Raw genomic sequence first — 25564 nt, forward strand, 5'->3', positions numbered from 1 at the left:
GTGCTCCCACTATTCTGGCTGTAAGAGCCTTCTCATCTTTACCCAAGGGATGGTGTCTGGGGGAAATCTTGCTCTGAGAGTGCCTGTGAGAAGGAACCTTTAACTTGTAAGAGTAGGGAAGAGCAACCAGTTATTCTGTATGTATTTATTATTTGTGTCTTAGTCCTGTCCAGTTTGGAAAATTTAAAAAAAAAAGATACTTTATTTCTTAAGTGAACACAAATCTGGATTAATCCTTGTAACGTTACAGGAAAACTGGGGGAGTAGATAGACCAAAAATAGGGGAAATCCGCATGGGCCCAGAAAAATGTTAACATTTTTTACAAATAAACATAATGTGTCGTCGGATGATCAAGGTTGCTGGATTAGTTCAAATAGTATTCTTGGAAAAGAGTAGCAAACAATCCCTTTCTGTTTCTCAGTTAATCTTGCAAGTAAAAATGCCAGTAGACCTGAGAGTGTCGCATACGGCTCTGAAATAAACGCAGCTCTCCTGGCCTGGTTTTCCTCCTGTCTTTCCTCCCTTCTTCCGAGGCCAGGTGGCTACAACGTGCCAGATACCTACACGCTGACACTGACTCCCACTTGCTGCACCGTAACCCACGGTGGCATTTTGGGTTTATGCACGACCCACGTTATCTCTGTGCAACGCGGCATCTTAAAATTATCTGGATCCTTTACTTCCCCTTAAATCATGACTCCTCCCTGCTTTCCAGACTCAGAGCAGCTCCTACCAAGCGAATACGAGAGAGGCTGGGAGAAATGTGGAGCTGAGACTTGTGAGCCTGGATCCGCCACTCGTCCCTGCCTCGTGGTCCCCGGGAGACATCCTCCCGCCAGCCCCGCGCCGCTCCTCTCCCACAGCAGCAGGCGGGTTGAGGCACGAAGCCTGTGGCAGTTTGGGCGCAGTTCTGTATCCAGGCTGTGGCTGCCCGGCCACCAGCCAGGGGGAAGTTTGGCACCCCGGGACCGGCCAGGCCGGGCTGCGCGCCCGCACGCGGCGCGGGGCTGAGTCACCGCGGTGCCGCCGGCAGCCCTGCACGCACCCGCTCCTTCTCGCTCGGGCGTTCTGGCAGAGCCCTCTATTGTTTTTTAAGTGGGTATCAAGTCATAAAGTTCACAGAAGCAGATTGCAAAGAAGTGGGAATGTATTATCACGCACCGTGAGACTGGTTACTTATTAAACCCTTTTTCTATTAATAGCAAAACACCATCAAGAGGTTAGGAGTGCAAGTTCAGCCAGTGTGTTTTCCAACTGAAGGATGCCAAAAATAGGCACATGAAAGTCCAACCCTGATAAAACTTTAATTTTTTTAGGAAAAAACACATACTATACTAACTCTGTGAGCCCTGGAGGCACTGAACCCTGATACGCACTTGCTAGCTCCTCAGAAGGTATAGACTACACGTTGTCTTAAAAAAAGCAGGTAAGCATCATCTACTTTATTTGTAGTCTCTCTTTTGGTAGAATTTCCAAATTAATATATAGCAAAGGGTTTGTCTGCTTCTCAGCTGGTGAGTTGAAATGAAGTTCAAGGGTGTTTTAATGTACTTTATTAACTGCAGTCAAAATGAATACAAAGCAACAGTTAAGTCAATTCTAAACAACAAAAAAAAAGTATTAGATTTCAGTTTCGATGTTATGAAGCTGCCAGTATTAATCCTGTGACTGCAGTAATCCCTAGTTTGGCATGTGCTGATGTAGCTGAGAACCTACCCATTCCAGAAGATATTCCACTTAAGACTCAAACCTACATTTCTTGGACACTTCCCAACTTACGAGAAAGTTGACAAATATTTTCAGCATTCAAGAAAGACAGGACTGAGCACTGCAGTATATAAAGACCAACCAAAACGTTGTTCTCCATGTCTGAAGAACTGTTCACCATCAGCACACGGGAAACAACATCAGATAAGTGAAAGAGAAATTGCCATAAAACTCTCAAGCCAATTAGCAAAGCATAACTAAGCAGCAAATTGTTGACATGAGGGAAATTCTTCCTCCAGCTGGAGCTCAAAGCAGTTGCAGGGAACGTTTTAGAGCTGGCATTGCCAGACGTATCTTCCTTCAGGTTTTCTTTCACAGTTGACTGTGAGATTGACTCACTCAGTGGAAGAGTTTTGAAATAAGCCTCTTGGGACGAAATAATTCAGCAGATGACACTAAGTAGTGTCACAGGTTATTTTAGGAAAACATTGAGTGCAAGTCAAACCAGTTTAGTGAAGAAGACCTAACAGATGTGGGGTTTTTTTGCTGGAGATGAAATGTACACCGCCCCAGGTCCTTTGACCTAGCCTTATCACATGGGAACTGCAAAGCAGCCACCACATGTATCACTAGCAACATCATGATAAGCTCAACATTAAAAATACAATAAAAACACAGTATAAAAACACAGAAGTCTCATGACTTCCACATGCAGCTGAGATGCACAGGTCATTGTCTGGCTTTCCAGTCGGCAGCCCTTATCTCCTGTAAATAAGAATCTGTGATAGTTAGACTTTCACCCAATAATTAGTGCCAACACAGCACCTTCTGTGCTTATTCAGTTGTGGGTCATCCAAATGTATTTCAGCTCAATGGCAATACTTACACATGGAGTCATGCCTCTGTTCTCTCAAAATTCAGTCAACCACCAGACCCAAATCTAATGAGAAACAGGTTACATTAGCGATAGTTCTCATACAAGTGATTCATTGTTATCTGAACTTTCAGGGATTAACAGTGAAGTAATTAAATCTCCTGTTTCTGGGATGTGCTGAATAACACAAATAGTTGGCATAGGAGCTGCCCCCAGATCCCTCCACAGTCCTGACTAATGTTTCTCCGTGCCCTTCCTCAGGAAGAAACAGTGACAAAAATAAAAAGCAAAAAGGGCCTAGAAGAAAGGAGTCATGCTGGCTATACCCTGTCTCCCCCCAGCAGTTGCAAGACATTGCAGAGATTATGAATCATCACTTTGTCTAGACACATTCTGTAAATTTTTCCTCTCCTTGAAAAAGATCAGAAGAGATGCTATGTGGCACATTCCCCCCGCCCCCCCCCCTCCCCCCCCTTTCTTTTTTCTGCATCTCAGCTACTGGATGTCATTCATCAGTGGCAACAGGTTGATATTCTTTTGCAGTCACTCTCTACACAGGCTTGCTGGGACAATAACTGTGCTAAAACAAGCCTCCTGGCCATAATTTGATAGTCCAGTCATGGACAGGGGCAGAAGGTGTTATCTTCATTGCCCTGTCTGGTTTTGTTCAGCGTGTCTCAAGGAAGATATGGTACAGGCTGAGGAAAGAGCCCAGGGAATGCTAGAAAGTGGGTAGTTAGGTGAAACACACATGTGGGGATTACCCAGGAGCGAAGGAGAAAGGCGTCTGACAGGCTGAGATAAGCACCAAGGGTGAGAATTGATGGATCCTCCACTTCTATGCAATTGCACGAGCTAAATCTGGACAGATAAAGCAGGAAATGAGAGGACAGTACTCTGAGGGGAATCAAAGGAGATAGAGCCTGCCTGCTTTTAAGTAAGTGCAGAATTAACTTTGAGTGAGATGCTGTTACCTGGCTTTTTAAAGTATCTACATGCTCTAAGTCACTAATATAATATTTATTACTTCTACGCAAGCTAAGAATGTTACAGAGTTGTACACAGACTGTCAGAAATGTTCTGGAGGACAGGTTTCCCCCCAGAATGGCACTGCCTAATTAAAGGATGGTCCTCTGTGCCAGGTCTCCTATAAGCAAGACTCTAGCTCTGGGTTAGCAACTGAAAATAAACCAGTTGATTCTGAGTGCACGTGCTGAGACTAGACCATGTAGGAAAGGGAGCAATGGTTGTGTATTTCTGAAGACTTAACTGTTATCCGCACACACACAAAAAAAGGTGCAACCTTTGACAGAAGCCCAGTGTGAAGTTTTCTGATGAATACCCTTACTCAGGTCGGTGACTGGTTTTTCCCTGCTAACACAAACAGCGTTTGTGTGAAGCCTTGCAGATGTCTGGCAAGCACGGTTAATAAACTTTTCTGCATCTGATCACAGACCGTGTTTCAGTAGGGTCCCTGTATGAACAGGGGAAGGTTTCATGGGGCAGGTTGTCCATCAAGTCAATCAGAAGTTTGTTGCAGAAGGAATTAAGGATACCAAGAACATATCTGTGGAGGTGTATAACGTACCAGGTCTTTCACACACAAAACATCAATAGTTTAATCAGCATATGCAAAATTTTAGATGGCTATCATTGGTGCTGCAATCATAAATCAAGGAGTACAGGAGTGTTTACCATATAGCTTCCAGAGATTTAAAAGTCTTTGGGGGAAAAGGTGTGGTTTAAAAGCAGGCTCAAGAGTTTATTGGATACTTTCTACTCAGAGTGACTTTGCCCGAGGTTTTTACACAGTTTAATGTTGCTGAGTTGTGCCCGATGATGCTGTGCCTGGAGCTGTTTGAAAATGGATCTGCTTTCTTAAAATCAAAACATGCCATGAGATTAAGGCAGCTTTCGTTAAACGCTCTTTCAAAATGAAAATGAAGACCTGTTGACATAATAATGTTGAAAGCTACCAGTTAGGAGCTTGGCTGAAAGAAAAATCTTTGTCCTGGCATAATTTCTTCTAACAGCTCTGCTATTTCTTAAAAACAATTCCAAGGAATTTTCTAAAAGATGCCTTTTCTCCAGGTATATTCACCCCGAAGTATTTTCTCTCTCCCAAACTCGATTTTGCAAGACATTTCTTCATTTACCTTTCATTTCATTTTCTAAACACAAAAGAATTGGAAGTCTCAAGATTGTAAAAGAAAAGCAAACCTTGTTCCCATCCTCTTTCAGCTGCAACACAAAGCACCAGCCCTGTGCGAGGGGTAAAGCCAAGGAGCTGTCGGCTTCCACTCACATTGCACCAAAGTACGGCATCCCTCCAGAAAGAAGAATAACAAGTGGAGGAGTCTGAGCACGGCCAGCGTTAGGCATGTGGCTTCACAGGGCTGCACAGCCACCTCCTTGTGAAATTCTGAGCATCCCGTGAGACCGTTAGGGAAGCCAGCAGATGTTCGTGCTTTGAATAGTGCATTTCGTTGTGACCGTACGAGCACGGTTCTCGGCGGTTTAACTGTCCCTGCGTGTTTGTGCCGTGCAGGTCCTGCACCCGTCTCCCTTCCCAGGGCATCCCGCCCCCCGCCGTGCCACCGCTGGGCGACGGCGAGCCGCGGGAGCCCGGAGTCCGGCCGAGGCTGCCCCGCTGTGCCCCAACACGAGGGCTCAGGCTGCGGCTCAGGCAGCCAAACACAATATCCATTTCCTTTCATAACCCCCATCATTCTTGTGCCTGATCTCTGTCTGTTGAGGCAGGCGTGTTAGTGATTGCTGTACGATATGTCTGAACACCCTCTACTGTGACTTCCCTTACGAGCATGTTATTTCCATTACGCAGAATTCACACCTTTGTTTGTTTGCCCAGGAGCTCTGATTTTCCCCAGAACTGCCAGTTGGTCTTGCTATTTTTTTTTCCCCTGGATCCCACTGACTTCTATATATAGCACAATACTCTTCACGTCCTCAAAAATCTACTGCCTTTTCCAGTGAAGCAACTGCGTGCCAATCACAGCCCAAGAGTGGCTCGGAGGAAACAGTGGCTTCCCGAGGGGCTATGGAATATGCACAAAAATGTGTGCTCTGTTTTTCTAAGGGCACCTGCCAGAACCCTGTTGTTGGATCAAAGCACACATCAAATATTTGGCATCAGCCATATCCCTCCCCGAACACTTCCACCTGCAAGTAGTATAATATGCTATTTTTAAATATTTATTCCATTCATTTGTGTCTACGCATAAATAAAACTCTCCCCCCCCCGCAGTGAACGCTGAATATCTGCACGCTGTTGGCTCACAGCTAACTCTTTGATTCCTCAAGCAATGAGCTGATCTAGTTTCTCTTTCAATTCTGCCTTTGGGCAAGAAAAACTTTGCAAGAGTTATGAATCAACTCTATTTGAAGCTACCCCGCTTCCTGGAAAATGTCCTCAAGCACATCTTCCTGGGCATCAGTTGCCAGACTTCCCTCTGAGTGTGCCCCTTTGCTGGAAATTTGTTTTGCCACGGTTCAGCAACAAGGACATCTTTTGCAATTAGTTTTTCTTTTCTGATTTGCTCAAAACAGAAGGAACGTTCCTGAGAGGTCCTTGTGTATCCAAAGTGAAACTTTGGCATTTGGGGGGGGGGGGGGGGGGGGGTACCTCCTCCTGGATTTAGATGCCTTAATTTCACCTAAATATGTAAGGACCTGAGGATCTGCATCTCAAACTAAGTGGTTCAGCACCCGTATTTCTCTCCCTAGGTCGGTCTGTGCAGCTACAGGTACAATTACAAGGTTCCTTTGGCTGATAAAGCCATGCTGCAGCTCAGACAGTGGTCTTGCCCTTTCCAGCTCCGAGGTGTCATCCCCCAGAGACGTGCTCATGCCACTTTCCCACTGTTGACTCCAGCAATTTTGTAACCAAGAGGTGAGTCACAGGAGCTCTCTGATCCTGCTCAAACCAACCCTGCAAAAAAGGTTTTTGTCTGGATCAAAGTCTCATGGCTGAGAGAGATCAGGATACATCGTCATGAGAGGGGTGGAGGACAACAGCCCATAATTAGTCTGTGAACCAACAAAGTTCCCTTGGGGTGCAATCTCCACAGGGTTTTTATTGCAGGTTAGCTAACCACACCTAAAAAAATTCACACAACCACCCTATTTGTGTTGGTGTGAAAGGCTTCTTTGCATTTTCAGAGGAGGCTGCAGAGTTTAACTCTCATTGACAGCTAGTTAACATCACTGAAGCCCCAGATATCTAAATCAAGGGTGTAAACATCATTTATAAAGAGGCCTCAAAAAAATAAATAACCCTAAAATTAAGAGCCTGCATTCTTCTTGTAGTTCTACCACACTTTGTCTCCCTGAAAGGTCTTTTTCAATCTGCATGTAAATAGGTATTTAATAGGTGGGTTGAGCAGAAGCTGCTTCTGCATCTAATAACCCGATAAAGCAATATTTCATTTCACTGGAAATGTTTCCCTCAGTCTGCACTTTTTATCAGTCCTTTCAAGAGGAGTTAGACGTGGACTTTGAAATATCAAATTTTCTTAGGAAAAGCAAATGCCTCATACCTTATGGAGCCAAATTCCCATCATATGTCTTGAGAAACATGTCTTTCAATTTCCTTCTTTTCTGGGAGTTGGTGAGAAAAAATAATGTAGTTATTTTTGGTCTAATTAACATTTCTTTCTTTTGTTCAAGCTTTGGAATGGATATTGAATGTTTATTGAACATGAGTATGGTTTTGAACTGAGCTGTTTCCCGTTAATAGCAAAGTGTACTTGGATCCTTGCTATTTAGACTGGTAATGACTTTTCACTAAATAAATAATTCATGGTCAGAAATGATACTTTTCATCTTAGAAACCCAATGTTTATTCTAAGGCTTCTCTTCAGGGAGGTATACTTTTGACCTGTACCAAAATGTGACTTTTTAATAGCTTCTTCGATGACAACTGTCATGGTTTTAGCTGGGATAAAGTTAATTTTCCTTCACTGCAGCTGGCATAGTGCTGTGTTTTGGGCTTGGTATGAAAATAATGTTGATAACATGTGATGTTTTAGTTGTTGCTGGGTAGTGCTTAGACTAGTCAAGGACTTTTCCAGCTTCCCGTGCTCAGCCGGTGCACGAGGAGCTGGGAGGGGAGGGGGCAAAGCCAAGACAGCCGATCCAGACCAGCTTAGTTACTGGCTGGGGCTAAACCACAACAACAACCCAGCAATATTTTGCATTATCTAACAGATTTCTATTCCTCCAATGATTTGTCCATGTTCTTCAAAGCTAAAAGTCAGACACTGTCATACACCTCTCTTACTAAAAACAGGTTTAAACAAATTAAGTTTGCTGCTGACACAAAGCTGGGAGGAGCTGTTGACACTCCGGGGGGCAGAGAGGCCCTGCAGAGGGATCTAGACAAATGAGAGCTGGGCCGTCACCAACCCTACGGAGTTGAACAAGGGCAAGTGCCGGGTGTTGCCCCTGGGGCGCGGCAGCCCTGCACAGACAGACGGGGGCACGAGGGGCTGGGGAGCAGCTCTGCGGGGACCCGGGGGCTCTGGTCCATGGCAAGTTGAACCCGAGCCCCCAGCGTGCCCTGGCAGCCCAGAGGCCAGCCGTGCCCCGGGGGGCACCGAGCCCTGCATCGCAGCCGGGCGAGGGGGGGATTGTCCCGCTCTGCCCCGCGCTGGGGCGGCCTCACCCCGAGTGCTGCGGGCAGCGTTGGGCACCGCAGGACATGGAGGGTATAAAGGTACTGGAGAGTGTCCAGAGGAGGCCATGGAGTTGGTGAGGGGTTTAGAGGGGAAACCGTACGAGGGGCGGCTGGAGTCCCTGGGTTTGTTCAGCTGGAGCAGAGGAGGCCGAGGGCAGCCTCATGGCCTCTGCAGCTCCCTCCCGAGGGCAGGAGGAGGGGCCGGGCTGGTCTCTGCTCTCTGGTGCCCAACGCCAGGCCCCGAGGGACTGGCAGGGAGATGTGCCAGGGGCGGGTGAGGCTGGGCATTAGGGAAAGGCTCTTCCCCCAGAGGGTGGTGGGGCCCTGGCACAGGCTCCCCAGGGAGGCATCGCGGCACCAGCCTGGCGATATTCCAGAAGCCCTTGGACACGGCCCTCAGAGACCTGGTGTGAATTTGGGGTGTCCTGTGGTGGGACAGGAGCTGGGCTCGATGGCCCTCGTGGGTCCCTCCCAGCTTAGGGCGTTCTGTGATTCTATGAGACACCCACAAATTCCTTTACTTATCACCTCACAAAAAATCTTTTCCTCATTTACTGACAAATAATTTGCATTAAAATGTAAAAGTGAAATTTTTTAGCAGAAACTCCATTGCATAAAGAATTTTATTTGGTCACTAGCCTTGCTTGGAAAATATCCTGAGCTTTTACTATGTATTTTTAGAGATTTTATCGATGCTTCATTATAGGCTTTTGAATTTTTTATACCCACAGACACACACACATTTCATTCATTGTGATTTTTTGAAAAGCGTAATCAGTGACACACTCTTATGAGAAAATACATGTCTGTTTCATCCTGTAAAAATATTTAAACAGAGCATTGGTTTCAAATTCATTTTAAAGCAAAAAAACTTCTATTTTTTCAAAGCTAGAAATTACAGTTAACACCCATAATTAATACGCTGTTTCATATAGTAAAGGTATATCGCTGCAGATCAGCTAATATTAGCAATTCAAATATGTGAAGTATTTTATTAAAAAAAAAACTAGCTGTTAATTTTGTCTTCTTTGAAGTTATTTAAAGATTTCACAATTCTGCAAGTTGCACAGTTTCCTTCCATTAGGTAGAAAATACAAGATGCTCCGGGGTTTATTCTTTAATGATTAAAAACACCTTTCTGTGTCATTCCAACCTCTTGTACACTTATTCAAATGCAGAAGCTACAGTGAAGGCTTCCAATAAGAATCTAATAATATGTCCAGGGTGTCCAAATACCTGAGAAATTTATATCAGTGTGTTCAGTGGCGGTGGACACGATACCTCCTGTTTTGCTCTCTTTTTCAGTGGAGTGTGCTTTGAAGCTTTTCTCTTGCATTGAAATGAGATACTGAATGTGCGTGTCACAAGGAGCAATGGATATTTAAAGTTTTTCTTTCTATTACTCTGACTTTCAAACATAGCCAGAGGGAAGACAGGATTGTTCTGGAGTACCAAAACCTGGCATCTCCTGAACTGAGCAAAAGATGTGTGTGAACCAAGCTATCTTCATGTCTTCCTGCCCAGAACCTTGCTCCCAAAGCCTTCCTTCTTTTACTTGTGCTCTGCAGGTCCCATCCAGAATGACTACAATTTGGAACCCAGCTGCAGCCTTCTCTTGTGCTTTACGTTAGGCCAGTCCGTTGAATCCTATCAACCTGCACCCGCAAATTAATGGGTGCGTCGACAAAGTGCAGTTGAGTATTTGCAGCCTGTGGCTGAATGATCCTGCAAAGCCACCAAAGCAGCTCCCAGTTTTAGGACTGAGGATAGCCTTTGCTCATGGATTGAGCTGGCTCTTGGCTGACTCCTGATCAGATATGTGGGTACCTTTGCCCTGAACCGAGTGGGACTAAGCTTGGTTCGCCTCATCTTGATTGACCTCATCTGCAAAACTATTTGTGATTTCCATTTGTATGACTGAGATAACAAGGGGATTTTTGTGGGAACTTGAAAGTCTAGATAAGTGCGGCCCATACTGCCTGAAGCGTGGTTTTTCAAAGACTTCCTTCCATTATTTCCATTAAATTTAGAGAACTTTTTTCCTTTCTTCACCTTGAGCCATCTCCGTGCTGCTGGAAGTCCATCCGAGATTGAGGTACCCTTTAGTTCAAGGTAAGCAAAACCTGCACCGTTCCCCTGCTTCTCTCCTATTTCCTGTTTTTATGTGGAACACAGTTCAATAGCAGGATGAATCAGATGTGATTTGTTTGATTTGCTATCAAGTTTCTGGGCACCTAAGTTGATAGCGGAGGGTAAAGTATCATAAACGCGCATACCAATTTGGGAAGACCAAGGGGTAACTCTCGTACTCAGAGTTCCCCTTTATTGCCTTGTGCTCCCTGCCAGCTGCTGCCTCCGCTGCCTTCCCTCCTCCTCTGACATGCGGTGCCTGGAGTTCATTCAACACGCTTAACAATTAGAGGCAAAGAGTTTGAACTTGTCGAGAGGAACATGCCCAAGAAAGCAAAGTATAATTTACCCTGATTATAAAATGCATTCCATTCCACACTTGTTTTGACATTGTCCCTTGGAGAAAAATATTTTGTCTCATAAAGATGTCTCATTGTTGCTTCCCTTGTCAGGAGGAGGATTGCTCCATAAGCATTCAGCTCCATCCAAACCCCACAATGTAAAGATATCTAAAACTCCTTCTGGATCTGAATACCGTAGCTTGAGTGTAACTTTTCATGTTGTTCCAAAGCCACAGGCTACTGATGGTACAGCTGAGACAAAAACCAGGGACAAGAGTTGAAAGTCAATGCAGTTCTTCCTCTGCCAGCAAGGAAGGCCATAGGAATATAGAAGATAGGGCCCAGATAGGTATAGTATGAGGTGTTAATGCTCTTCTGGGTAAACAGGCAAGAAATAAGTGAACAGTAGTATTCATACAGAGGGTTGAGCTGTCTTGAAAGAATTACACTGGAGCCTTGAGCCAGATCCCGAGTGTGGTCTCCATCCGTACCAGTTACACTTCCCTGCCCACAACACTGTACTGATTCTGTAGTGGCTGATACCAGTTTCATGTTAGTTTACATTTCTGAGTGTCAAGATATATATACCTTGGTGTGCAAAAGTGATTTAAGCGGTGGGATTTCAGCCCTGAGCTACAGTGTAAGGGAGCGGAGAGTCGGCAGCATCGCCGGAAGGGTCAGGACATGTGCTGTTTCTGTGACAAAACAGTTCAGCATCTGTGTTTTTCACTCTCTTGAAAGCTGATACTCAGAAATACCCAAGAATAAATGTAAGTGAATAAGCATAACACTCGGTTTTGTAATGTAATATTCATACTTTTTCCCAAGCCATGCCTGCAAGAACACATAAAAAAAATTTGAATGCAGCCACCCACACTCCGGTATATCAATCCACAAGTTATCAGAACAACACACACATCCAGAGAGAGATATTAATGGGACTGCTTGTACTTTCCACCTCAATAGGCCCTTTGTTTCGATTATCGGAAGTAAAAAGGCAGCTTTTTCTTCTAAAGCTACAGCCCTTACGTGAATTTGGGATTATGTGTGCCACAAATGATGTGCTGGAAATCATTAAGCTTTCTTCTTTGATGACAATGCATAAAGAACCCGCCACAAACACATGCAGCCCCACTGGGGTCAAGCTGATGTTTCACGTATTTAAAATTAAGCACATGCCAAGTTGTTCTCTTAAAATTTGTTCTGAAATGAACTTTAGCTATTAACATTTTGCAGAATACATTTTTTTAGAGCTTGGGTTACTTTGCCCCATCAGTTAAAGTCAGCACTGACACCGACATGAATTCGACCTCTAGTTGTTTGTGAGAACAAAGAACCTTCTCGTTGTGGAAGGAGACAAACCAGAACATGTTACCTGCCGTCTAATCACAGCACTGAAAGGTGTAAGCAGAGACTGACTCAGAGCATACTGTCTAATAGCCAGTTTATAACGAACAGAACATACATGAAAAATGCCAGATTGTCAGTCCTGAAAACTGGCATTCTTCATTCATAAAAAAGAGCGCACATTAGTTGGCTCCAACTTCATCTATATAATTCCCACTGACGTGCCTAAAACCTGAACAGAATTAACTTCCTTTTGGATATGTAAACCTTGTTCACTTCCTTGTTGAGAAAGTTAATGTGGAGGCCAATTAATTCCATTCATTTTACGACCCAACTCTCTTCCTCTGAGGAGTAACCGTAGGAAACGGTAAGAGGGAAGTAGTGTTGTCGTTGTCTTTTTAATCAGTAATTCTAAATGAGCAAATCATTTCAAAGAGGCAAAGAACTGAACTGAATTTGTCCAGCTGACCACAGGTGAAAGGTTTCATAGGCATTTATTAATCTCAGAAGCATCGTGCTGTTTCTCCTACTTCTGAAATATGAGAAAAAGAAAGCCGCACGGGTTTCTTAACGTGCAAGTCTGGCTTGGTCATTCATTATCTGCGCAGTTTGATAATTACCTATTCCCTAGGTAAATTGCTTTGGACATTTACTCTGAGGTATCAGATTAATGAAGTTCTTTGAAAACTTCAGGAACTTGAAAATCTACAAAGCTTCCGGAACAAAATTTTCCAGGTCAGCGATTATTGTACTTTCAGAAATCCAGAAGACAGCACACATTTGTACCTCAGCTTGCACAGAGTTGGCTCCAAGTGTTACTCAAAGCAACGCTTGCATAGATCTTTGAGTCCACTAAATTTAAATAGCAAAAATAATTGGCAGTCCAGTAAGCACGAACCTGTGATTTACTATACAGAAGCAATAAAGGATTTCGAAATAGCTGATAACTAGGCTGTCAAGGTCAGTTCAGCTAGATACCACCTCTTCTCTTTGGTTGTCTTTAAAAGTTAAATAGTTGGAACATTTGTGAGCAATGTGATATCCCAGGAATTGAACAGCAGTCCTGACTTTCTGTTAGCACTTAATCATAGAATCATTAAGGCTGGAAAAGACCTCCAGGATTATCAAGATCAACTGTTTTCTCAACGCTACCATGTCCCCAAGCGCCACGTCTACACGTCTTTTGAACCCCCCCAGGGACGGTGACTCCCCCACCTCTCTGGGCAGCCTGTGCCAGGGCCTGACTGCTCTGGCAGGGAAGACATTTTTCCTAATATCCAGTCTAGTACTTGTTTCATATCGGCACAACTCTGTTGGCTCTCCTGGAGTAATATTAATTTATAATACTGTAAGAAGAGACTTAGCGTATATTATTGTTGTAGCACCTTGGGCAGATCTCCCCACACAGCCTTGCACCTTAGCACGAGCTACCAAAGCTCCCCGGGGATCAGGCGAGCACCTACGGTCTCCCAGCCCACCTTCCCGGGGCTCTGGGACCCGCTGCTCCCGGCTGCCAGGTGCGTTTCAGCAGCACGAACTACAGCTACTCTGAAGTACACGTTGCAATATGTTTTTTCAGAAAAGCGTTATTCTCACACAGCCCTGTACCGGGTTTTTCTTACACCATCATTCACTGAGCTGGAGGCAGCCTTCCCTTGGCAAAGGCAGCACGGTTTTGGTAACTGTCAGCTTTGCTCTTTGCATTACCATCAGGCTGTCAGTCACAGTGCCGGGTGGACGGCTTTTTTATATATATCCCACTTCTTTTGATCCTGCAAAGGTTCAAACTGTTTTCATCTTTCCTCAAAACTTTATATTGATTTTATCTTGTCATAATGCAGAGACCCCATCCCTGGAGACCTCAGTGCCGTGCATGCTGGGGAGGAGCATGTTCAGGCTGTGCTGTGGATGCAGACAGCTTGCATCCACCGAGGGATTATACAGAGGGAAAGGGACTGTAGGCATGGATTTAACATTCCCAAATACCAGGGCTAGCTTGGATTGAAGGAGCAGCAAGAAGATTAACAGCACAAAAGGAGTTTGGTATCAAAGCTCTGTGCTGCAGGGCTTACCTCCCCCGTACTTGCCGACCCGGGATCCACCTCCCCGGGATGGTCCTGCGCCCACTATACCCTCCCGCCGGGAGCTGGGCTTTGCAAACAGTTTCCCAGCTAAGGGGTTGTTACAGCACACAATCAAGCAACTTGAGGCTGTTGTGAAGCAGAATTTTTTCCGTGTTGAGTTAAAGTAACTTGATTTTGTAGAACTTCAATTTCAAGCCCACTGAGGATGTTAAGCAGAGGGATGAAAATCCCACAGCAATTTTTTTGCAAGAAGTTACTACGAAAGACAAGGTTTCTGTAATGCTACAAAGACTTTATAGCAAACTATGGAAGACTATTTATAGAAAAAAAAATATAAATCTTTATTTTATTACAAAATTGACTATTACCAAATGGACTAGAAAGGTGCAGATCATGCACAAATTGCCTTACACATTGTAGTACGGCTACATTTACATGTCTGAGTACAACAGCAGAGGAAACCAAACATAAAACCGCAGGAGACAGACCAACAAATGCTAAGAACTTGTATCATTTCAGAATGTAAAAAAATAAAAATAACCATTCACGGTTATATATATAAACCTGTACTTGAAACTGCATCATGGGAAAAACACAGTAGTGACCGTAATAGCTAACATACAGTATTACATGCAGGGCAGTGGCGGCTTTAACCTTTAGATAGAGGTGCTGAAATCTCTGCAGGAAATAGACCTCTTCGAAACGTTTAGGATCCTTATTTCCTGTGTTCTTTGAAATATACGTTTTACATTACTCATCTGATGAAGTAACTATCCTGTTAGGATAATCATCATTTAATAGTGGCAGAACCCATAGGATTCCAGTGATTCCATTTACGGAAAAGGCCTTTCATGCAATAAAAGGCCACCAAGGTTTTACAATAAAGGTGTGAAAAAAATGGCTCGTGTGGGAGTTGGAGGCATGAGACACTCTATGGGTATGAGCAGAGTAAGTGGCAGGCACAGTATTGCAACCCTCCGAAGCAAAGTACTGTGCAGGCACGAGGAATAAACCCTGTAATATTCCCTTGTCCTTATTTCCCTTTTATTAAGGAAGTGAATACCATTAGGAAAAGCATCCTTAATCCATCATCCTGAATTTTAAGCCCCATTGTTAGCGTAGTTACAGCCTGCTACCTTACTTCTCAGTTTAATTCATGACATCATTGGTAATTTGATAAGGACTAAGCGACTTTCTCCCTTAAACTGACTTCTTGAAACTCTTCAACTCTGACCTAACAGGATCAGCTCAGCCATGACTAGCGTTCCCCCAGGTGTCCTATATGATACCCACAAACTGGAAACCAGCTCTTTCCAAACTAGCCTGTTGAATGGCTTGGGGCCATCAGCATTTCACTGTGCACGAAGAAGAACTATACCTAACGCTCCACAGCTCATTGTCGGGCTCCATCCTGTACAGTCCCTCAGCTGCACTAAATCAGTATATTTGCATAGGTTTACGAGCGTGCATGGTATTTTTCTTTCCTTTTGACATTGCTAAGTACAGCTGAACTAACCACATTTTCCAATAAAACAGTATGGGAGCCTTTGTTGATACTCTTTCTGGCTCAGCAACTGTTCAAGGGATGGGTGTTGCAGTTTCTCCACTGGTTACCATAGGCTTTGGCTTTCCCAGTCAACGTATACTATTTCAGAGAAGGCAGCAGCAGGGTTGTCATTTATTTTCTGCAAGCTGTATTAAAGAGAAAAAGAACCTATTGAGTGATGGATTGTTTAAAAGCAAACAGCAATGAACAAACTTCAGTTAAAGGACTTAATGGAATTAATGCCCTTACTCAAATTACATGGGGTGATTCCTTCCTGTGGTGTTGGCCAGCAAAAAAAATATCTCCCATAGTATTTAAATGTCACTTGATTTCTAATTTGAGGACTTAATTCTAGATCAAAGACCCAGTTTTCCAATTTAGATTTTTATAGAAATAAGCTTTTATGTTAGCTTATTTGTGTAAGCTTGTGAGCAGAGAAAAATCTTATATTCAATGTTTTTGAACCAAAAAAATGTATAAGTTGCAACATTGCGTGACTATTTACAAATAGATTTTTTTTTATCCTTCTGCCTAAAATCAAGTTTTCTGATGTAAACATTGTAGAGCCCTGGTGTACTGTTCCCTCACTAGGGCATTTTCTTTTCAATCTGCGCGCTGATGCTCAAAATCAAATGCTACTTTAGAGGAAATATCTTCTAGAAATGCAGTGGAGAAGGTATGCCATAACAAAATAATGGCTGTTATTTTCCCCAACAGTATATACATTTTGATTTCCCTGTTCCTGATCTGCATCATGCACAGAAGACACGGTCCCTTGGAGTTTAAAACCAGACAGCTAACTTCAGAGCCACGAGCCGTACAAAATTTGTCTTCTTAGTACATGGAATATTTTCTGGTAAAAGTAATGAAATGTGATGGCATTTAATAAATCTCCCATTGTGAGAATAAAGCTTAGAAAAACATCTGTTCTCTTACACTCACAGTTCTATGAAACTCCTAAATGAGGTTCAAGGAGCAGCCCGATGTACTCGGGAGACCCTTATGCACATACCTTATCGCCTGTGAAATGCAATGGGGAGCTCCCGGCTGGGAATCAGTATTCCCGAGTGCAGCGTTTCCACTGGTTTGTTGTCAGTTGCTACAATCTGGTATTTGCGAATGAGCTGAAACACAAAGATTTCAGTTAGCGTTTCAGGCTTCTAGAACCTCTGAGTAGGTTCAGTGTGGACAAGCAGGCATTGTGCACAGAACGCCATTTGAGAGTATTTACCCAGCAAAGGGCCAAGTGAAGCTGTAGCTCTGCTACGCGGCGCCCGATGCACATCCTCTTCCCAATGCCAAAGGGAACATGAGAAAAAGGATTTATTGAGTTCTTCTGGAACCAGCGCTCCGGTTTAAACTGAGTCCAGCCATTAAAGTATTCTTCATTGCAACCCAGGGCATGGCTATTTATCATTAGTACGGTCTATAAACAAAGCAAAGGAGAGCGTCTCGTTACAAATTGGCTTAGAGCTACCGAGTAAATCAGCCTGTTAATGGAAAAAAAACAATGCAACAGTAAAGGCGAGGCAGCTTCCTCAGAAGACGTTGTGTAATTCTTTGAAGATCGATTCAAACACAGTTTCCTCAGAAAATCATTGGAAAGTTTGAAAAAAGTTTTTGAAATGGCACACCAAAATATCATTGTCCAAGTCCAACAGCAGCGCAGGCAGGTACGGTTTTCAGTTTAGGGGAATTCTTGGTGTGAATTTCTCATTCCTTACCCTGGGACTCATCCTTTGGCAAAGTCATTTTGAGACTGAAATATGACCAACTTCAGTGGTTTACAGGTCAGTTTTTCAACGACAAAATATTCTAATACGCGAAATTAATTGACTTACTCCTTTGGGCAGTACATAATCTCCCAGAACCATTTCTGTGTCGATGGTGCGAGTGGTAAATGGCACCGAGGGTGTTAATCTGCAGTGGAGGAAACAAAATGGGTTACATTTCCAGCATTTTTTCTTCCCGTTTCCATTATAGTTCACCCTAAACAACAAGGTGAACAAAAATTATATATACTAGAAAATCCTTTCTCAGTAGTTCTTTGAGAATTTTACCTCATGGATTCTTTCAGACATGCCTTTAGGTAAGGCATATTCTTCAAGTTCTCGGCACTTGGACTCTCATTAGCAGCCAAAACGTTCTGTATTTCCTGGAAAAGCTTCTGCTGAACATGCGGATTGCGTGAAATGTTATACAAAGCCCACAGTAAACTATTGGCCGTCTGAAATAAACCAAAAAGAAAAGTAAGACCTCCATTTGTGGCGGCAGGAACAAGAAGTTGCCAAAAGTTCAAAGCAACATTTACGGCTGGTCACTGCCTTATGGTATTTTGTAAACCTAAGGGATTATGAGCCATCCCAGTTGTTCTCTAGAAGTCACGAACAGTAGAAAGAATCTAGTGATTCCAGGTAAAAATTCACTTGCATTTAGGCCACCGAAGCAACTACAGGCTTAGCTCACTCTCACACGTCACGGAAGAAAGCAGGGGGTTGGAAGGAAGCTCTAGCAAGCCCTTGGGAAGTCGGGCTTACCGTTTCTACCCCGGCGATCTGGAGCTCCGCGATGGCGGCGTACAGCTCCTTCTTGGAAAGTTGTCCTCCAGAGTAGATGTCGCACAGGAAATCCTCCTGGGGGTTTGCAGAGTGTTTATCCAGTCGACAGTCAATTGAGTGCTTGGCTGAGGAGGGAGGAGCAGGAGGTAATTAATGGAAAATCACTAAAAATACTATAAAAATAAAAGCGAAAACACACCTTACAGGCAGGATTTTGGAAGAGGATAGCAAGCTGTGCTCTTTTTTCAAGGAATTAGCATAATACTGAATAAATAATGGTATATTCAAATTTTGAACAAAGAACTTGGTCACAAAACCCACGTCTGAACAGAAAGAGCCCCTGCAAACTATTAGGAATTCTGCTTTCTTGAGTTAGGAAAGGAAATCAGCCATGTGTTGAGTAAAATATTCAGCAAGCAGAAATACAAGTCTGTAAAATTTATTAGGTTGAATTTTCAAAGGGATCAAGGTGTTAAAAAAAAATCAAAAAGACTTAGCACTCAGACTCCCCAAGGGGAAATTTAATCCTTTAATTTACATGGGGAAGGCAAAAATAGATGCCAAATTTCTACACGCCTTTTTTTTTAAAAAATATAGAGAACTAGATTTTGCCCACCCTTTCTCATGGATAAGGTGTTCTCATTAATACCTTTCTCCTAGTAAGGAGCTATTCACGTCAGGTGAAGGTGTCAAACTGTTTCTTCTGAACAAAACTCGTTTAAAGTGTCTTTCCTAAAACCCATAAAGTAAGAAGCAGTACAAAAAGTGCACGTGTGGCTGGCATGACCAGAAGTCCTGAAGTATCAAGTACTCAGATACCCAAGAGAAATATATATCGTGTAGCGTTACAATCATCCAAGTGCCAAAACCTTTCTTAATCTTTAGCTATAACTGTCAGCCTCTAGCAAAATATTGAAAAATATAAACTTCATGTCCAGAATTAGAGAAATCTTTGTAACCTCGAAGGCCAATTCATCTTAAATAGGCAGAAAATGTTGTCAAAAAGCCGAACTGTACCTTATGATTTAAATTGCGTCCATTTTTAAATCTTACAGCTATATTCCAGGTAGTTCAGAAAACCTATATTTCTTCTTTTTTTTTTTTTTAGCAAACAGGCTTTTGTTGCATGTAAAATCCTAGTTTCTCAAGAAAACAACTCCCTTTGAGGTCCGTTGGAGGGAGGCCCTTTTCTTACTCATATGCCTCGCCTTTAAAGAGGTTATACACTTTCTGGCTATTTACTTTTATGACAGATTAAAGTGGACTCATGACATTGCTGGCTCCCAAATTCCTGGGGCTTCCCTGGGGATTGGGTAGTGCCCCACAACCAGAGCTAGGCGTTAGTCGTAAGAAAACAGCGCTCCTATGCCTGGAATAGGTCTGTGGTTAGCTGCAGCAAAGGTGTCTCAACCTGTGCTGAAGGTAGCAATTAACAGCAGCGTAGGGCAGTAGCAAGTGTGAAGAAAATTAATTCCACCAAATAGGAAACAGAGCAGAAGGAAAAGGAGAGGAATGATGTTAAAAAAAAATAACCTGTTTTAAATATATCATCCCATGCTTTAGTATGAGCTTGCCAGACTTTTGTGTTCAGACCCTTGTGAAGTTCCACGGGGGTCACCATCATCATTCCAAAAGTAGCCATCATCTGTGGTGGAGAAAGAGGTCTTGAAATCTTTCTTTAATCTACCTACTTGCAATTTGTAAATAAAATTGAGACTCTAAAGTAGGAGGCGATTTTCAGGAAGTCAGGATTCTGGCAGAGTTTCCCTACTGGACAGAAAGGATGGGTCTCAACCTACTAAAGACCGTATCCAGCTAAAACTTAGGGAGAGCCAGTGGAGGACAGGAGCTTCTCTAGCAGGTGATTCATCCTATCTATTTTAGGCACCTGTTTTAGAATGGGACAAGCCACCCTTTGGCAGTGCCTCTCTCTCCCTTGACAACAGATGGAGCTAAACAACTGGGCTAGGCTAGATGCCTATCTTTTAGATGGCTAAAATTAGGCAGATTTCTATCACCGGCGTCCAAGTTGCAGCAAGATGCACAGCAGGTGTGTTTCAGGAATGACTAACCTCCATATCCAGCGTATTTGCATAATCCCACACAACTCCAAGAGTCCTACCCAACTAAGAGCAGTGTTGCACAACAGGTGTCTCAGAGGGAGAGGGAAGTTAACCAACCAACCCCAGAACTCTATTTCCAGGATTACCCTGCTGTCCATACAGCATTTTTCCCCTACAGATTTAGGCATTTCATAAATGGGACAGTCTGACGGCCAGTGCTAGCATTGCACATAGAAGCGTCGCTCTGCATGAGCAAGGCTGCCAATACACATGTGGCACAGAAGCCCGAGCTTCTTTTTTCAGATGACCCATTTAAACTGGTACCTTCTCACTAGCAGTAGGGGTAGAAAATCACTGCAGCCCCAGTGAAGACCCTTCCATACCGTTTTTACAGCCTTGATGAAGTTCAAACTTTCTTCTTCTACATCCTGCTGTAGGAGACCAAACCTCTTTCCATACAGCACCAGGCAGATACCTGTTGTTGAGCAATATTATCATTAAATTATATAAACAGAAGGGAGTCTGGTGTCTGCCATTTATTGTCAAGGAACGGCTTGGACTATCCTTCTGGAAGATGGTCTCTGTTCTGTGATACCCACCTGAGAGGACAGCACTTCAGACCACCTTCTGCACGCTCGCCTCAGGCCCAAGCAGCCGTGTATCTAGCTAAGGTGCTCTTACAGTAGCCCTTTCTTCACAAATAAGAATCACCGCTGATCCCTTCACGAGCAGCAGATCATTCTGCCAAGCAGGGCTGGCAGTTTTGGCAAGTAAGCTATTTGGCAAAGCTACTGATGAGATCTGAGCCACAGGAAAACATGACCTGACGAGGCCATCTATTCCAGCGTGTCCTAGCCCTTTCCGCAGCCAGAAACCACTCACAAACACTGGCAGCATCCCACACTCCACCAGCTTCCACCTCTTTCCACTTGCTCTTGTTTTTTTCCCTCCCCCAGTGTGTCACTTCCTTTATCTCTTTCCAAAAGCAGCCATCGCCACTGAGAGTGGAAAAAAAAAAAACCAACACCAAAACATTTAAAACATTTTCAGGCAGCCAGTACACAGGCTGCTGAGATGAGCCGGCCAAGAGCAGACAGGTCTGGCGGAGGTCGCTCAGTTACGCGCTGTACCCAACCATCCCTCCTCGTCGGGAGCCACTGATGCGGTTTCTTCTGCCCCAAGTCATTCCCGGCAGATGGTGCCTTGCTGTACACTGAAAGCTTTCTAATGATAGAGGCTCCTGTCTTGGTAACTTATTCCAGTGGTTCTCAATCCCAACGCAAATGTTTTAAATGGTATTTTCCCACCCTTGTCTACAATGATTGATCATTCACTGTTATTGGATCATATAATTGATCTGCTGCTGGTAATTAACAAATATCAGATAGGCAAAAATGGTCATGTTCTAACCGATCCCACTCCTGATAAATGCACTGGATTCCCCCAGGTTTTGGATTTCTAAGTCACTACTAATGTTTGATTTTTTGTTTTTACAAGCCGCATAGATAACCTGACAGAACTGAAGAGAGAACAGATGCTGATGAATTCTGAACGTGTACTGATGGTCCCTGGCCTTTCTGCAACCCACTTTCCATGACGTTGTGGCTGACAGTTTGGAAATAATCAGCCTACACTGTCATCACTGGTCGTACTTCAGCTGAAATGCCACGGCAGGTACAACACATGTACATTCTCAGGCAAAAAAACAACTTACTTTCAAAGGACCACTTGTTGAATTCTGAATAGACATCTTCTATTTGTCCGTTGTGGTTACAAATATCATCTATTCTGTGCATGAAGTCCCCCAGGACCTAAGTGGTGGAGAGAAGAGAGGGAAAAGAAGGGAATAAAATGACATCAAGTAATAAAAAGCCTGTGTAATTTAACATTTCAGTTGTCTTAAATGGGTAACAATCTCACATAAGAGAGGAACACTTATATTTCCTGCTCAATTTCCCCCCGTGTTAATATGTTTGGGTTTTACATGACTCTCGTGCTATTCCTGCTTGTGCTTCGGTGAGCTGAGCTTTCCTCCGCAGGGATGAGACACTTCAGCCTGATGCTGGGATAACGCTGGAGTTTCACAATAAAGGGGATTAAGCTGTTTATCACCGATGCTCCTCAAACTCAGTGAGGAGCACAGCAGTTAAAGAGGGAAGCGTTCCCTGAGACGAGGAACGTAAGAATGAAGTGGTAAAGGCAAAAAACTACCGAATGCAAGAAAAGTAAGCAAAAACCCTCTTTGCAGGAGCCCGTATCATTGTGGAATCATCTTACTGTTCTGTGGAGAGGGACATCTCCCCAGTAAGATGATTGCACAGTGCCTACAGGTTTCTGTGCGGTCGCACTTCTGGCCAGACCCTGATAACCAGTCGGCGCTCGCTAGTCCCTGAATGATTTCAGATTTCATGGTTATACCGCCCTGCAGGTGAGCCCGCCCGCCCCGTCTGCTGGGGGCAGGGGGGAGAGAAGGGATTTCTCGAAGCGCAGCACCTCATTGATTGTGGCGTCCAGTTTCGCAACTTCCCTGGGTTTCATTAATTTCTTTTGAAAGGCGCTTCTTACCCTCTGCCAGTCCTTCCCTTCCCTGGATTGAATTAAAAACAGCGAGGATTGAATAAAAACGAGCGATTGAATTTTGAAGAGAGAAAAAGGCTTCGGGGAGGGGGCATCGCCCGGGGTCGATGGCGCCGGGGGGGGCGGGGGGCAAAAGCGGGGCGCCTCGGAACCGACCCCCGGGAGCAGCCCGCCCTCCCTGCACCCCCCGGGGCCGCCACTTACAGGATCAGCAGCCCGTAGCCCTCGTCGCGATAGTCCCGATAGGCTTTCCAGGGTTTGATCTCCAGGCGCTGGGGGCAGGCGCTCTCCCGGCGGTACAGGGCTTCCAGGAGGCAGGGGGCTGCGATGTGCACCGAGTCGAAAGCCCCCAGCTTCATGCGGAAAATCTTGCCAAACCTCCTGTGGTACTCGGCCTGGGGGCGCAGAAAGCCCCCCCCCCCAAGGTGAGTGCGAGGCGCTGCCCAGCCTCCCCCCGCCGCAGCATCCCCCGCCGCCCCTCCGCCCGCCTCACCAGCGTCTCATGCTGCCTCTTGAGCCCCCCCTTCCAGAGGACGTCGGGCAGGCTGCCCATCAGCGGCCAGCTCGGGGGGCCGGGCAGGGCGGCCAGGGGGTGCCCCCGGCCCCGCGGGGCGCTGAGGGGCCGGGGGGCGCTGAGGGGCCGGGGGGCGCTGAGGGGCCGGCGCCCGGCGGGGCTCATGGCGGCGCGGCCGCAGGTGAGGGCGGGGTGCCGGAGGAAGATGCTGCAGCCTCCCATAGCCGCCGTGACAGCCGCCCATCCGCATATATCTATATATATACAGCCGGGAGGCTCGCTGGACTTTCATCGGGGGCCAATGGGAGCCCTGGGTGGGGTGAGGTGGGGCCGGCTGGCCCGGCCCGGCCCGGCCCGGCCCGGGGAGGCTGCGGGGCAAGCGGTTCATGAAAGGGTTCAGACGAGGCGGGAGGGCACCGCGCCAGCGCCCTCCGCTCCGGAGCTTCCACGGCGGCCGCGGGTCCCCCTCTGACCCGGAGCATCCCGGGGGCTCCCGGTCCCTCCCTGACCCGGAGCATCCCGGTGGTCCCGGGTCCCCCCCGACCCGGAGCTCCCCGGGTCTCCTCGGTGGTCCCGGTCCCCCCCTGACCCGGAGCATCCCGGGGGCTCCCGGTGGTCCCGGGGGCTCCCGGTGGTCCCGGGTCCCGCCCTGACCCGGAGCATCCCGGGGGCTCCCGGTGGTCCCGGGTCCCGCCCTGACCCGGAGCTCCCCGGGACTCCCCGGTAGTCCCGGTCCTCCCCTGCCCCGGAGCTACCCGGGAGCATCTCGGTGGTCCCGGTCTCCCCTGCTCAGAGCATCCCTGTGGTCTCTGTCCCCCCCCTGCCTCGGAGCTTCCCTGGGGGCTCCCGGTGGTCTCGGTCTTCCCTGCCCCGGAGCTCCCCCGTGGTCCCGGGTCCCCCCTGCTCTGGAGAATCTCGGTGGTCCTGGGTCCCCCCTGCCGCGGAGCTTCCCTGGGGGCTCCCAGTGGTCCTGGTCCCCCCCTACCCTGGAGCTCCCTGAGCAGCACCCACTCCTTGGCAAAGGTGCCTGGCATTCGTGTGAACTGTCTCATAAAGCAATTAATCTCTTTTTTTTTTCTTTTCTTTTTTTTTTTTTTTAAATTCAGCTTCTTAAGGGGGGTGAGGCAGCCAGGGCACATCTGCATGAAGTGTGTGAGTAGGGGGGTTTGTGGTGTTCATACTGCGATGCACAGGTGGCCAAATAGCTCAGTCTTCCTTCAGTATTTGCACTTTGAAATGACGGAATAACAAATCCAGGGAGCTGAGGAATAACAAGTTTTGGTGGGTGGACTGCTCTTACCCTATCTCGCTGACTAACCACCTATGTATGAAAAGGGCATGTGAGTGCACCATCTGAGAAGGCAAAATTCCCTTCGCTGTTAGTGTTGGCAGCCATTAAAATCTGACAAAAATCAGTTATTGCCATGAGCCTTTTAATCGGAAGCTGAGCAGTAACCCTCAGAGAGCCAAAGGTTTTCGTGCTAAGCGAAGGCAGGAGAGGTGCTAGCCCAGATAAAGCAGCTCGGGTCACCTGGGCGCTTAGCACTCTGTCCTCTCCTTGCAAGAGAAGTCAGAAAGGCTGGGGATCTTGCTGTGAGACAAAAAGCTACCTGTAAACAGGAGGATTTCCAGGAAAGACAGGTAACTACAGTGAGGACTTGATTTTCTCCCACCCCACGCCACCTTTTTTCATCTTCCCCAAGTTGCGTTTTGTGACTCAGCTCTTAATCCCCTTTATTTAAGTGTCTGACGGTAGATGCAGAGCGTGCAGATAGATGGGTGTGTTAGACAAGGGCAGAAGCTGGGGAATAATCAGAAGATGGGTTTGACACAGAACCTGAAACCCAGAAAGGCACACGTCTCAAAGTCAAATCAATAACAATAAAGGGACCAAGGTCGCAGTGGTCATTACGGAGAAAAAGGTACAAAAGCGTGACATCTCAGCGCAGGCTCTTTCTGTGATTTTTTATACGTCCTTCCCAACCCTGCCCCTCTATTTCAGTGGTTTTCTTCTATGGGATCACACCACGAGGGCCACAAGATCAGAGCGCTTTCTAGGTGGGCTTTAAAATTAAAGCTGGCTCAAAGGTTTGCAAATTTATTTTTTTTTTTTTTTAGGGAAACACC

The 25564-nt window shown here is 45.5% G+C and overlaps 1 protein-coding gene and 1 long non-coding RNA gene across 2 annotated transcripts; one reads left to right on the plus strand and one right to left on the minus strand.

Moving 5' to 3' along the window:
- Positions 1-1354: 1354 nt before the first annotated feature.
- On the plus strand, positions 1355-22080 carry LOC135315695 (uncharacterized). The gene is made up of 4 exons (XR_010375192.1): positions 1355-1427; positions 4824-6492; positions 10336-10389; positions 21844-22080. It is a non-coding gene; the product is annotated as an uncharacterized LOC135315695 (long non-coding RNA).
- On the minus strand, positions 14502-23659 carry LOC104039545 (1,25-dihydroxyvitamin D(3) 24-hydroxylase, mitochondrial). The gene is made up of 12 exons (XM_064465257.1): positions 23417-23659; positions 23128-23318; positions 22840-22933; positions 22061-22157; positions 20730-20821; positions 19817-19928; positions 18263-18408; positions 17786-17952; positions 17567-17645; positions 16957-17151; positions 16738-16849; positions 14502-15871 (listed from the first exon to the last, which is right to left on the minus strand). Exons 1-11 carry the CDS (start codon positions 23657-23659, stop codon positions 16739-16741), a joined length of 1527 nt encoding a protein of 508 aa, XP_064321327.1. The 3' UTR covers positions 14502-15871; position 16738.
- Between the last annotated feature and the right edge of the window lie 1905 nt (positions 23660-25564).

The sequence above is a fragment of the Phalacrocorax carbo genome, chromosome 14 (assembly GCF_963921805.1).
Source record: "Phalacrocorax carbo chromosome 14, bPhaCar2.1, whole genome shotgun sequence".
Taxonomy (NCBI): Eukaryota; Metazoa; Chordata; class Aves; order Suliformes; family Phalacrocoracidae; genus Phalacrocorax; species Phalacrocorax carbo.